We start from the raw sequence: 12,429 nt of genomic DNA, 5'->3' as shown, positions 1-12,429 counted from the left end.
GTGACTTCTTAAGGTTTATATTGTACACCTTTAACTTATACATTCTACCTTCAAAAAATATTATATGCCTTTCACATACAGTGTAAGAACCTTACAACAGAATACTTCCATTTCCCTTCTCTCATTCTTTGTGCTATTGTTGCCAAGTATTTTTTCTTACATATGTTATCAACTCCACAATACATTGTTTTTATTTTGGCTTTAAAGATTTTATTTATTTATTTGACAGAGACACAGCGAGAGAGGGAACACAAGCAGGGGGAGCAGCAGAGGGAGAGGGAGAAGCAGGTTCCCCGCTGAGCAGGGAGCCCGATGCAGGGCTCGATCCCAGCACCCTGGGATCATGACCTGAGCCGAAGGCAGACGCTTAACAACTGAGCCACCCAGATGCCCCTTATTTTGGCTTTAGTTATTTTTTAAAGAGGTTTTTAAAATAAGGGGGGAAATGTCCTTTATATTTACCCACATATTTACCATCTCTGGAACTGTTTACTACTATGTTGAGGCAGACATCATTCTGACTTCATTTTCCTTCTGCCTGAAGAATTTCCTTTATTTCTGGTCTGTGCAGGTCTGCTGGTCATGAATTTTCTCAGTTGTTATTGGTCTGAGAAAGTCTTCATTTTTTTTCTTTTAAGATTTATTTATTTTAGGGACACCTGGGTGGCTCAGTTGGCTAAGCGCCTGCCTTTGGCTCAAGTCATGATCCCAGGGTCTTGGGATCAAGTCCCGGCATAGGGCTCCTTGCTCAGCAGGAAGCCCGCTTCTCCCTCTGCCTGCCACTCCCCCTGCTTGTGTTCTCTCTCTCTTTCTCTCTGACAAATAAATAAAATCTCAAAAAAAAAAAAAGATTTATTTATTTTAGAGAGAGCAAGCAGGAGGAGGGACAGAGGGAGAGGGAGAGAATTTCAAGCAGACTTCCTGCTGAGCGTGGAGCCTGACACAGGGCTCAATCCCCAACCCTGAGATCATGACCTGAGCCAAAACAAAGAGTCTGATGCCCAACTGACCCCTTCACCTTCATTTTTGAAAGATATTTTTGCTAGATATAAAATTCAAGATTGACATTTTTTTTTTTTTTTTTTTTTTTTTTTTTGCATTTTAAAGATGTGTTTTATTGTCTTCTGACATGATGGTAGTTTCTATTAAAAGTCTGCTTTGATTCTCTATGTATGCTCTTTATTTTCTGGCAGCTTCTAAGATTTTCTTGTCACTGATTTTCTGCAATTTGAATATGATATACCTCAGTGTGGTATTCTCTATATTCTAATACTTGGTATTCATAGCTAGGACTTTTTTGAACTGTAGATTTATAGTTTTCATAAAATACAGAAAATCTTCAGGGGCACCTGGGTGGCTCAGTCAGTTAAACCTCTGCCTTTGGCTTGGGTCATGATCCCAGGGTCCCAGGATCGGGCCCTCAGTTGGGCTCCCTGCTTAGCTGGGAGTCTGCTTCTCCCTTTGGCTCTGATCCTGCCCCCACTAGTGCGTGTGTTCTCTCTCTCTCTCGAATAAATAAACCTTTTAAAAAAAATTTTAGAGGGTGCCTGGGTGGCTCAGTCGGTTAAGCGTCTGTCTGCCTTTGGCTCAGGTCATAATCCTGGGGTCCTAGGATCAAGCCCCATGTCGGGCTCCCTGCTCCGCGGAGAGCCTGCTTCTCCCTCTCCCTCTGCTTGTCGCTCTGCCTACTTGTGCTCTCTGTCAAATAAATAAATAAAATTAAAAAAAAAATTTAGAAAAATTTCAGACATTATTTCTTCAAATATTTTTCTGTCCCTTTTTTTCCCCCCCTCAAAGATTTTATTTATTTGACAGAGAGACACACAGCAAGAGAGGGAACACAAGCCAGGTGGGAGAGGGAGGAGCAGGCTTCCTGCCGAGGAGGGAGCCCGATGCCGGGCTTGATCCCAGGACCCTAGGATCATGACCTAAGCCGAAGGCAGACGCTTAACGACTGAGCCACCCAGGCGCCCCCCTTTTTCTCTTTTCCTTGTAGGACTCTGATTACAGTATATTAATCATTTGATATTGACACACAGCTCATTAAGACTCTGTTTTTGTTTTGTTTTTTCCCTTTCTCTTTGCTTTATTTGGGACCATTCACTGATCTTTTTTGCAATATCTCATCTGCTGTTAATCCCTTTGCATTTCTTATGTATTTTTTCATCTGTATATTTGTATCTTTATATATCTTCCATTTCTCTCTTAGAGTTTTTGTTTCCTTTACATTTTTTATAAGATTTAAAATAGTCATTTTAGGGGCACCTGGCTGGCTCAGTCAGTAGAGCATGTGACTCTTGATCTCAGGGTTGTGAGTGTAAGCCCCACATTGGGTGTAGAGATAACTTAAAAATAAAATCTTAAAAAAAAAAAAAAAATAGTCGTTTTAAGGTGCTTGCCTACTAATTCCATCATTTTTGACACTTCTGAATCTATCATTTCTTCTGGTTATAAGTCATATTTTCCTACCGCTTTGCGTGCCAGTAGTTTTTTTGTTTTTTTTTTTTAAGATTTTATTTATTTATTTGACAAAGAGAGAATAAGCAGGAGGAGCTGCAGGCAGAGGCAGAGGGAGAGGGAGAAGCAGACTCTCCACTGAACAGGGAGGCCAATGTGGGCTCGATCCCAGGACCCTGGGACCATGACCTAAGCCGAAGGCAGACGTTTGACTGACTGAGCCACCCAGGCCCTCCTGCCAGTAACTTTTGATTGGTTGTTGGACATTATGAATTTTACATTTCTGGGTGCTAGGTTTTATGTCCCTATAAATACTGTTGGGCTTTGTTCTGGGGTGTAGTTAAAATTCTTGAATTGCTTGATCTTTTTCCAGGCTTCATTTTGTGCGTTGTTAGGGCAGATCCAGGGCAGCCGTTGTCTAGGCCTGAGTTAGCTCCATTACTAGTAAGGCAATACCCTTAGGAGGATTCTGCCTGCTGCCCTGTGTATTCTGAGGTCTTTCTACCCTGATAAGAATAAGAACTATTCCCAGCCCTGTGAATTCCAGAAATTATGATGCCTACTCGTTTCTGGTGGTTGTTTCCCCAGCCTGGGCAGTTTTCTTTCCCTAATGCACAGATCAGTTCTCTGGCAAGAATTGAGAGGACTTCTCCACAGAGTTTCAGAAATTGATCCGAGTGTGGAGCACTCTACTCTTCAGTCCTCTGCCTCATAGTCTCTAGCCATCTGGGTCTACCTAAACTGTGTCCCCACCTTGGCAAGACTCCCGGTCTCTGTTTGGGTTTCGCGTTCCTGTGCTGCAATCTGCAGGCTCCCTCAGCACAGTAAACGGGCACTGGTAGGGCACTTTGTTTCCCTTCTCTTGGAAAATAGTTCTCCACTGCTTGTTGTCTAAGGTCTGAGAAGCCATTGTCCTGTGTGTTTTCTTTGACTTTGTAATTGTTTAAGGCAGGAAGGCACTTGTAGTAGTTTATCCTTTATGGGAAGATTTGGAAGTCCCCACTACTCGTGTGCTTACTAGTCACAAAATCCTAAGTGACCCTAAGAACTACTGACCAGGCCTCTTCCAGAGCAGTGACTGCCTCAAGCTTCTGCTGGGTAATCTGAGCCATAACACACTGCTAAAATGATTAACGAATTTTAAAAACTTGAATCAGTTTCCTTGCCAAAATTTACATTCCGTGGTCTTAGTTCTGCCTAACAAGTCTAATTTTTTCCCGCTCTCAGCTACCTTCAAATAAATTGTAGGAGACGACTGCCATGTCATTCTGTCCTCTTTTCTGGTTTAAACATTCTGGTTACTTAAGCCATTCCTCATAACATGATTTCCCAAATCCTTGACCCTCCTAGTTAACCTCCTCTAGACATGCCTTGTCAATGTCTGTCTTTAAATGTGATACTAGAATTCTACAGAGCACTCTAAGCATATTCTAACTAAATGAGAATGGTCTCTGACCTCCCTCATTCCAGATACCCTATTTCTCCCCAGAGAGTTTACTAGTGAACTCTTAGCAATCATGTGGCTCTTTGGCTTGTACTGGACTTAGCAACTAAAACCCATTGGCCTTTTCACAGTTATCACCATGTCTGGCTGGCTACCTACAATGAGGGCTTTCATTACAGGACTTCATATTAATCTCCATTAAATGTGATCTTGTTCATTCTAGCACATTGTTCCAGCCTGTCTATGTTTTGAATCTTGCATCATCTTCATATTTGAAGGGCAAGACATCACTTCATTCATCCAGTCAGCAAATGCATTTTAAGTGTTCACAGTGTGGGAGGGATGGAATTTAAGATCCCAAAGGATATAGGGACATTGACGCGTCAGGCCCTGCTGTCAAGGTTCCTATAATCTGGTAGGGAACATAACACAATCATGTGTGATTATGAGCTAGAAAGTGCTAAATGCCATGAGAGTCCTACAGTGCAAGTTCTCTGAGGGTTCATCAGCCTGGGAGATTACCTCAGAGGTAGCAGGGAAGTCTTCAGGGTAGAGGTAGATTTATGGGGGACCCTCATGGATGGGCAGGATAGAGATGTGTGCTGAAAGGGACTTTTAAGCAGAAGGAATGGCAAAGGTAATGGTAATTCTTTGAATAGCCTATTCCAAAGAGGGAGGCCAGCAGAGAACTATTCTGGTATTACCCAGAATAAGTCTACTTTGGGTGAAGCAGAAGGATATTTCAGCAGGAGAGAATGGTTTTAACTAGATCATGGAGAGCAAAATGCGAACCAGGGAATTTGGACTTTATGTAGCAGCGAGTGGGGAGCCAGCATGTATTTTGGACAGACGGGGACATCAGAGTGGTATGTGGGAAAAATTCATCTGCAGGGGTGTGTGGCATGGAACGGAGTGAGTGGAAAATAGCAGTGGGAAGAATATAAGGCTGTTTGAAGCCAAGGTTGGGTGCTGGCCATGGAGTGAAGATGAGAGAGCCGGTACCATAGAAGTGGCTGATAGGACTTGAGTTTGGAATGGAGAGGGGAGTGCTGTGGAAACTGGTGACTGACCATGGGGATGCTTAAGGGGAAGAGTATGTGGAAGAATCAAATGAAATAGGAGCTGGTTAGTCTTGGCCTTTTTTTAAATCCTGTCATCAATGATAAGCTTTTCTAGTCTATACCAGGGTTTCTTAACAGCCACAGTGACATTTGGGGCCAGATAATTGTAGGGGCTGCTGTCCTGGGCCCTACAGGAAGTTGAACAGCACCCCAGGCCTCTACCCACGAGATGCTGGTAGCACTCCCTGTAGCTGTCACAACCAGAAAGCTCTCCAAACATTGCCAAATGTCCTGTGATGAGCAAAATCGCCCCTGGTGAGAACCACCAACCTCAACTGTTGACTTAAGTTTTGTACTCTGATTCAGCCTGTTGGCTTCAGAAACTGATTCTATTTCATTCTTTTTAAGGTTAAGTCTTTTGAGAAGGAAAGGCAAACAGAGAAACATGTGCAGGAGTCTGATCTTATAGACCACGTTTTGCAGAAACTCAGAACTAAAGTCAGTGATGAAAGGACTATCAGGTAACAAAAGCCCAGAAAACCAGCTGTGAATACCTGTAGAACTTCTGTACCTTTAAAAATCAATTTGATCCTTTTGGGAAATACAGATACATCACGATAACTTTTAATGGATCATTCTGTTGCTTCCGAATAGCTCAGCAGTTTAAGTATGTGACCCCCCTATATAAGACAATCATAGTTTCAGGGTTTGTTTTTCATAACATGTCAGAGAATATTTTATCAGTTTGAAAGGCCCAACGAGCCAAAATTTGGTCTGTTAATTAGTAAATTTTGGTAGTGTTTGTCAAAGTAATTGAAAGATTAATATATTCTGGGAAAAGATGTCATATATTCATGATGGAAATGTAAATTGTTTCAACTCTCTGGATAGGAATTTAAGAAAGTTAAAATTGCCTTAAAACTAAAAATTAAAAAGAAATACCCAGTAATTCTACTTTCAGGAATTTATAGTAAAAATTATTCCATGGGGGTATGTACAAAGATGTCTAGCAAGGCATTGTTTATAACAGTTTCAATCTTTTTGGTCTGAGAACCACTTTATACCATTAAAAATTATTTGAGAGCACCAAAGAACTTTGTTTATGTGGGTTATATCTACAATAATTTGTTAGAAATTAAAACACATTTTAAAAATATTTATTTTAGAATAATAAACCTGAGGCACCTGGGTGGCTCAGTCAGTTAGGTATCAGCTTTCACTTCCAGTTATGATCTCATGGTCCTGAGATCCAGCCCAGGCTCCCTGCTCAGCAGGGAGTCTGCTTCGCCCTCTCCCTCTTTCCTTCCCCCTCTCCCCCTTCATGCTCTCTCTCACACAAATTAAAATTCTTTAAAAAAAAATAAAACAATAAACCCATTTTCCAAAACAAATTTTGGAAGAGTGACAATTTGACATTTTACAGATAATGCATTGTTTTACATTTTTGTAATCTCTTTAACATGTTAATAGAAAAAACTAGATTGTCACTGTCTGCGTCTCCATTCAATCTGTTGTGCTATCACCCATCATACAGTCTCTGGAAAATTCCATGACACATTTGTGAAAGGATGACCCAAAAAAGGTAGAGGTTTAGAAGAGGTTTTTTTAATCTGTAAAAAAGATAAATAACATTTTATATTATGGTGAAAACTGTTTTGACCTTGCAGACCTGTGCAAGGATCTCAGAAACTTCCAGAGGTCCCTGGACCACACTTGGAGAATCTCTCACAATATCACAACATTGATTGGTAGAAGATTGTCTGGATTATAGTCAATACAATGAAATGGTGTACAGCCTTTAAAAATGATGATTCTAGGGGCGCCTGGCTGGCTTTCTCACTAGAGCATGTGACTCTTGATCTCAGGGTCATGAGTTCGAGGGCCACATTGGGCGCAGGGTTTACTTAAAAAAATTTTTTTAAGGGGCATCTGGGTGGCTTAATCGTTAAGTGTCTGCCTTCAGCTCAGTTCATGATCCCAGGGTCCTGGGATCGAGCCCCGCATCAGGCTCCCTGCTCCGCGGGAAGCCTGCTTCTCCCTCCCCCTTTCCCCCTGCTTGTGTTCCCTCTCTCGCTGTGTCTCTCTCTGCCAAATAAATAAATAAAACCTTAAAAAAAAATTTTTTTTTAAAAAACGATGATTCTAGTAAAGCTGAATTTATTGACATGGAAATCTGTCCACAGATAAAGAGATATATAATTCTGTTTTTTAAAACCAAAATATATAGTCCATACATTGTCTGGAATGATAATTCAGATTTTCTTTTTAAGATTTTCTTTATTTGAGAGAGAGCATGGGAGGGAGTGAGAGGGAGAAGCAGGTTCCCCACTGAGCAGAGAGCTTGACGCTGGACTAGATTCCAGGACCCTGGGATCATGACCTGAGCTGAAGGCAGACACTTAACCAACTGACCCACCCAGGTGCCCCCCAAATTTTTAATTCTAGTTATTTCTGGTTAGTAGGATTACAAGGGATCTTAATTTTCTTTAAATTTCTATAATTTTCTATAAATGTGTAACATATATATATGCTTATAATCAAAAATACTTTTTTTTTTCTTTTTTTTTGCTTGTATCAGTGATTCTCAGGGGACATTTGGCACTGTTGGCAGATATTTTAGGCTGTTAGAACTGGTGGTGCTACTAGTATCTAGCAGAGACCAGGGATGCTGCTAATCATCCTACAATGCAGATGACTAACTGCCCCCCCACCCCCGTACCCTCATCGAAGAATTATCTGGCCCAAAATGTCAATAGTGCCAATGTGAAAAACCATGGCTTATATAAAACATTCTTACTTTCTTCTCCCTCCCTCACCCCGGCTCCCTCCCACCTGCACCTAGCTTGAATAAATTCACCATCACACTTCTTCTGAGGAAATAGAATGTTCTAGAAGTACCAGGTATTAGGATTACTGATCCCCAAAAAAAGGTAGAGGTGTAGAAGAGCAAACATAAAATGAGCTGAATATTTTAAGACACATAAAAGGCCCAGATGGGATTCAGTTTTAGCAGGGAAAAGTTTAATATCTTTCCTCCATGTGCATGATTACTTCCCTGTTTTACCAAGATAGAGTGCTATTGTGTCTCTCAAAGGCTGTAAGCTAATTCAATCTTTAAAGAATATCCATTCACAGCTTTTGAAAGAATCTCCTTATTTACTAAATGTTCTCCTGCAGGTGATCACCAAGGTTGCTGCCACTTTTAAAAAAGGTGGGGCATGCCCTCCCTAATGTTTCCTTGTATTGTGAGGGGAGCGGAAAGAACACCCATTACAGTTCATTGAAATTAGCTTCTTATGTTGAGCCAGGGTTTCAGACACAGCTGAATAAATCAAAATGTTGTCTTTAGGCATTTGTTAATTTGAAATGACATCCTTTATAATTTTTACTTGCTCTTGACCAAAAGCATAATTAAGTTCAATTTTTTTCTTCCACTAATAACCAATATTTAATTTTTACATTTAATAGGAAAAAATGGCTCACTTTAAAGTATCTTTGTTGTGTTGCTCTATTGACTGTTTTCTAATTGTTTTTGTTTGCTTTTTTTTAGAGAAGCTTCTGATAATCTTGCAGTGCAAAATCTGAAGGGCTCGTTTTCTAATGCTTCAGGTATCGACTAATTAGAATCTAAACATCATAATGCTGTGCGTGTGTGTGCGCGTGCGTGCTGCTATAAACACTGCTGTGGCTGACTCCTTGTTGCATCGGAAATGTATTTTTAAAGTAATATATACAATTAATTGTACCAAATGGAATTTATGCTTTGAAACTCACATCCTAGAAAATGACTAGGAGTTCGGTGGTTCCTCTAATCATAATACAGCTCTGTCTTCCTGTCTTATTTTCACAACTGGTTTAATCTTCCTTTGACTCAGTTTACTGTATAGATTAAATGTGGTTAATTTTCCTGGGAATTTTCCCCACACAGAAGATTGAAGAGTAATATATTGAAATAACCTTGAGGGGCACCTGGGTGGCTCAGTTGGTTAAGCAACTGCCTTCGGCTCAGGTAACGATCCTGGAGTCCCAGGATCGAGTCCTGCATCAGGCTTCCTGCTCAGCAGGGAGCCTGCTTCTCCCTCTGACCCTCCCCCATCTCATGCTCTCTCTCTCAAATAAATAAAATCTTAAAATAAATAAATAAATAAATAACCTTGAGAAAGACCATGTATACGTTTTGTTTTCATGAAAGCCAAGAGGGAACGGTGGTGACAGTTAGGTCTTTAGTTTCATCACATCTGCCAACTTTACTGAAAAAGAAATGTCCCAATTACGTCCACAAGACGACGTATTTGGCTTTTAACAGAACTGGGTCTTTTTGGTTTGTTAGCGTTGACTTTCTGCCACTGTCAGATTTCAAATACTTTGAGGACTTTAAAGTACTGGAGTTTGAGAGATAGTAAGTTTGATTTTTTTTTCCCTTAGGTTCATGAGGTTTTGGTGACTCATATAGCCTCCCTATGCTTTTGTCACCTTCCACCCCCACTTCCGCCTGAGAGAAGGCTGGGAGTCTTGACAGAAGCACTAAAACTGCTGGGTGTTAGGGTTCTGGGTTCCTCAAGGTCAAGTGCAGCTAGTTGCAGAGATGGAAAGCAAAGCCCAGACAGAATCTACCCCATAGAATCACACCAGAGTGGATTCTACATCTCTGCCATCTCTGTGGTCCCAAGACCATAAATTCTTCAACTCTCTGTTTCAGGTTTGTTTGAAATCCATGGAGCAGCAGTTGTTCCCATTGTGAGTGTGATAGCCCCAGAGAAGCTGTCAGCCAACACTAGGCGGCGGTATGAAACTCAGGTACACACACTTTCCTCAGCTTTCTAATGTCAAGCTACAAAGGAGGAAGAAAACAGGAAAGAAGATAAGAAACGGTTTCCTGGAAAGAGTTTTCTTCCCACTTCCTTAACTTGGTGGCTTCTGAAAATTTAAGCATCTCTCTGGTGTTAGGATTCTGTCCCATTTGTCCTCTAAAGAGGTGTCCGTGTACATTATGGGCACCTAGAAGTACCTACTGTTAGAATTACTAGATATAAAAAAAGACTTTCTGATCTGGATCTAATGGCAGACAGGGTTGCTTTGTTTCTGTTCTAACTAACAAAGCAGGAGAGATCTATTCCAAGACTTGAGGCAGGTTTCTCCCTGCATACATGTTTTTGGTGTTTGCTATCTACCTGATTCTGTGTGAAATGCCGCATAAAATTTAAAAGACATATGACATGGCCCCAATCCTCAGAGTTTTTTTTTTTTCCTTAAGATTTTATTTGTCCATTTGAGACACAGAGAGAGAGAGAGAGAGAGAGAGAGAGATCATGAGTAGGGGGAGAGGGAGAGGGAGAAGCAGGCTCCCCGCCGAGCCAGGAGCCTGATGTGGGGCTTGATCCCAGAACCCCAGGATCATGACCCGAGCCGAAGACAGACGCTTAACCATCAGAGCCACCCAGGCACCCCAATCCTCAAAGAGCTTTTAACCTTAGAAGCATATGTGGTATACAGTTAGAAAACAACAGAAGAGCAATAACAGAATGCTGAATTAGATACACTGAAGGTGAGTGTTGGACATAGGGGCAGGGTGTAGATCAGTGTCTGCTTGGATGACAGATGAAGGTTTCCTGGAGGGGGGATCCCTGAAGGATTTAAATAGGGAGGAAGGATCAGGGCATCCTCCAGCTAATGAGCTCAGTCAGGACACTGGCCTCACTTGGCAAGTGGGTGTTAGAGCAGGCATCATTTAGAAATGTGATTAGAGGGGCACCTGCGTAGCTCAGTCGGTTGTTTCCTGACTCTTGATTTCAGCTCAAGTCATGATCTCGGGGTTTGAGATCAAGCCCCGAGCCAGGCACCACACTCAGCACAGAGTCTGCTTCTCTCTCTCTCTAATAAATAAATAAATCTTTAAAATAAATGTGATTAGATTGAAATACAAAAGATTAAGTTACCTCATTTTTGTATGCACTCCTAGCTGTTTCTCAGTATAGTGGACGGCAACTCATTTTGACATCTTTCTGCGGCATTCATCTATTACCATATTTCAGTTCCATGTCCTCATTGATGTCACCTTCCCCTTTTTCCAAATTTAGCTTAATACCAAAATCCCCATGCTTCCACATGCAGTTTCAATGCTCTGAGGTTTTAGGTGTCATTTTAAAATTATAAAGAAATAAGTAGGTGGGTTATTAAATTATCAAAACAGGCTATAGGGGCGCCTGGGTGGCTCAGTCGTTAAGTGTCTGCCTTCAGCTCAGGTCATGATCCCAGGGTCCTGGGATCGAGCCCCGCATCGGGCTCCCTGCTCAGCCAGGAGCCTGCTTCTCCCTCTCCCACTACCCCTGCTTGTGTTGCCTTTCTAGCTGTCTCTGTCGAATAAATAAATAAAATCTAAAATCAGGCTATAAAATCTCGAGATCAGGAGAGGCTGGGCACTCATCTTTTCAAGTCCTTAGATAATCTTTGGGAGCCCTTCTAGGCCTTAGTTTGTCACTCATGATTGTTTACTACAATAGAAAATAAAATGGCAAGAAAGATGGTTTGTGTTGACAGGTTTTGAATTCTGACAAGTCATCTTCTTGTTTAGGTACAAACACGACTTCAGACCTCCCTTGCCAACTTACATCAGAAAAGCAGTGAAATTGAAATTTTGGCTGTAAGTTGCTCTCTTTAACATTTTGAGGACTACCTGTGTCCCTGTCATCAAAGTCATTTCCTCAGAGGTCAGGGCATTTTTGCTCCCTGTGCACAGTATGGGGATGCAGGCCTTTTATCACTGATGTGAACCACATGTAATCTAAATCTGTAAAAACTGGGGAGAAAATGAAAGGTTTTGTATTTGTTTCTCCTGTTTTCTTCCTCTGAAAGATGGGGGGCAGGGTGAGTAAAAACCAAAATCACCATTTTTCTAAAATGCTTCAGACTTTTGCCTTATTAAAAATACATGGAGTCCAGCAGCAGCATCAAGCCTCTGAGGGTATCCGTTCACCAGTGCTGACATCTTACCTCTCCGTGGTTCACGTACGTGTGCCTCATGTGATAGAGCACAGTAGCGTCCCAGACTCTGCAAGCCCAGGTGCATGTTGCTCCATCCAGGGTGACATATTGTGACGAGTCAGTATGTGCTGCCTAGGTCCCCTGACAAATGACATACATCTTTGTGTATCAACAGGTGGATCTACCCAAAGAAACAATCTTACAGTTTTTATCATTAGAGGTAAGCAAGATGAGCTCTTGTGCATTGTGGCCTTTAAAATTCCAAAGCTTTGCTGTTAATTTGCCAAAACATAACTGAAAATGGCATTATTTTCTTAGTGATACTTTTGGGCAGTTCCAGGAATTTAATTACATTGTTCCTTTTATGTGACATAGATATTACTAAATCAGATTTTGAGAGAATCATACTTTTCTAGTGACTTCTAAGTTTCAGAGATTATTTTAACACCTCGTACATTTATTGTCTGTCAGGCTCTGGCAGGCCTT

At 41.3% G+C, this 12,429-nt stretch overlaps 2 protein-coding genes across 5 annotated transcripts in view; one reads left to right on the top strand and one right to left on the bottom strand.

Annotated features, from left to right (window-relative positions):
* Window positions 1-12,429, bottom strand: part of SRP14 (signal recognition particle 14) — a 49,552-nt gene that overhangs the window by 19,140 nt on the left and 17,983 nt on the right. The window lies entirely within an intron of this gene.
* The window catches only part of EIF2AK4 (eukaryotic translation initiation factor 2 alpha kinase 4), a 106,276-nt gene that overhangs the window by 91,039 nt on the left and 2,808 nt on the right, over window positions 1-12,429 (top strand). For 3 of the 4 annotated variants that reach the window (XM_036110685.2, XM_036110689.2, XM_078053388.1), the window contains 5 exons: window positions 5,371-5,483; window positions 8,513-8,571; window positions 9,662-9,759; window positions 11,534-11,602; window positions 12,119-12,163. In XM_036110685.2, the coding sequence (XP_035966578.1) occupies window positions 5,371-5,483; window positions 8,513-8,571; window positions 9,662-9,759; window positions 11,534-11,602; window positions 12,119-12,163 (384 nt within the window). Of the gene's footprint in view, window positions 1-5,370; window positions 5,484-8,512; window positions 8,572-9,661; window positions 9,760-11,533; window positions 11,603-12,118; window positions 12,164-12,429 lie in introns of those variants that run through there. The other variant, XM_036110694.2, reaches the window with a different exon arrangement.

Source organism: Halichoerus grypus, chromosome 8 (genome assembly GCF_964656455.1).
Source record: "Halichoerus grypus chromosome 8, mHalGry1.hap1.1, whole genome shotgun sequence".
Classification (NCBI taxonomy): domain Eukaryota; kingdom Metazoa; phylum Chordata; class Mammalia; order Carnivora; family Phocidae; genus Halichoerus; species Halichoerus grypus.
This window is presented reverse-complemented; position numbering and strand designations above follow the sequence as displayed.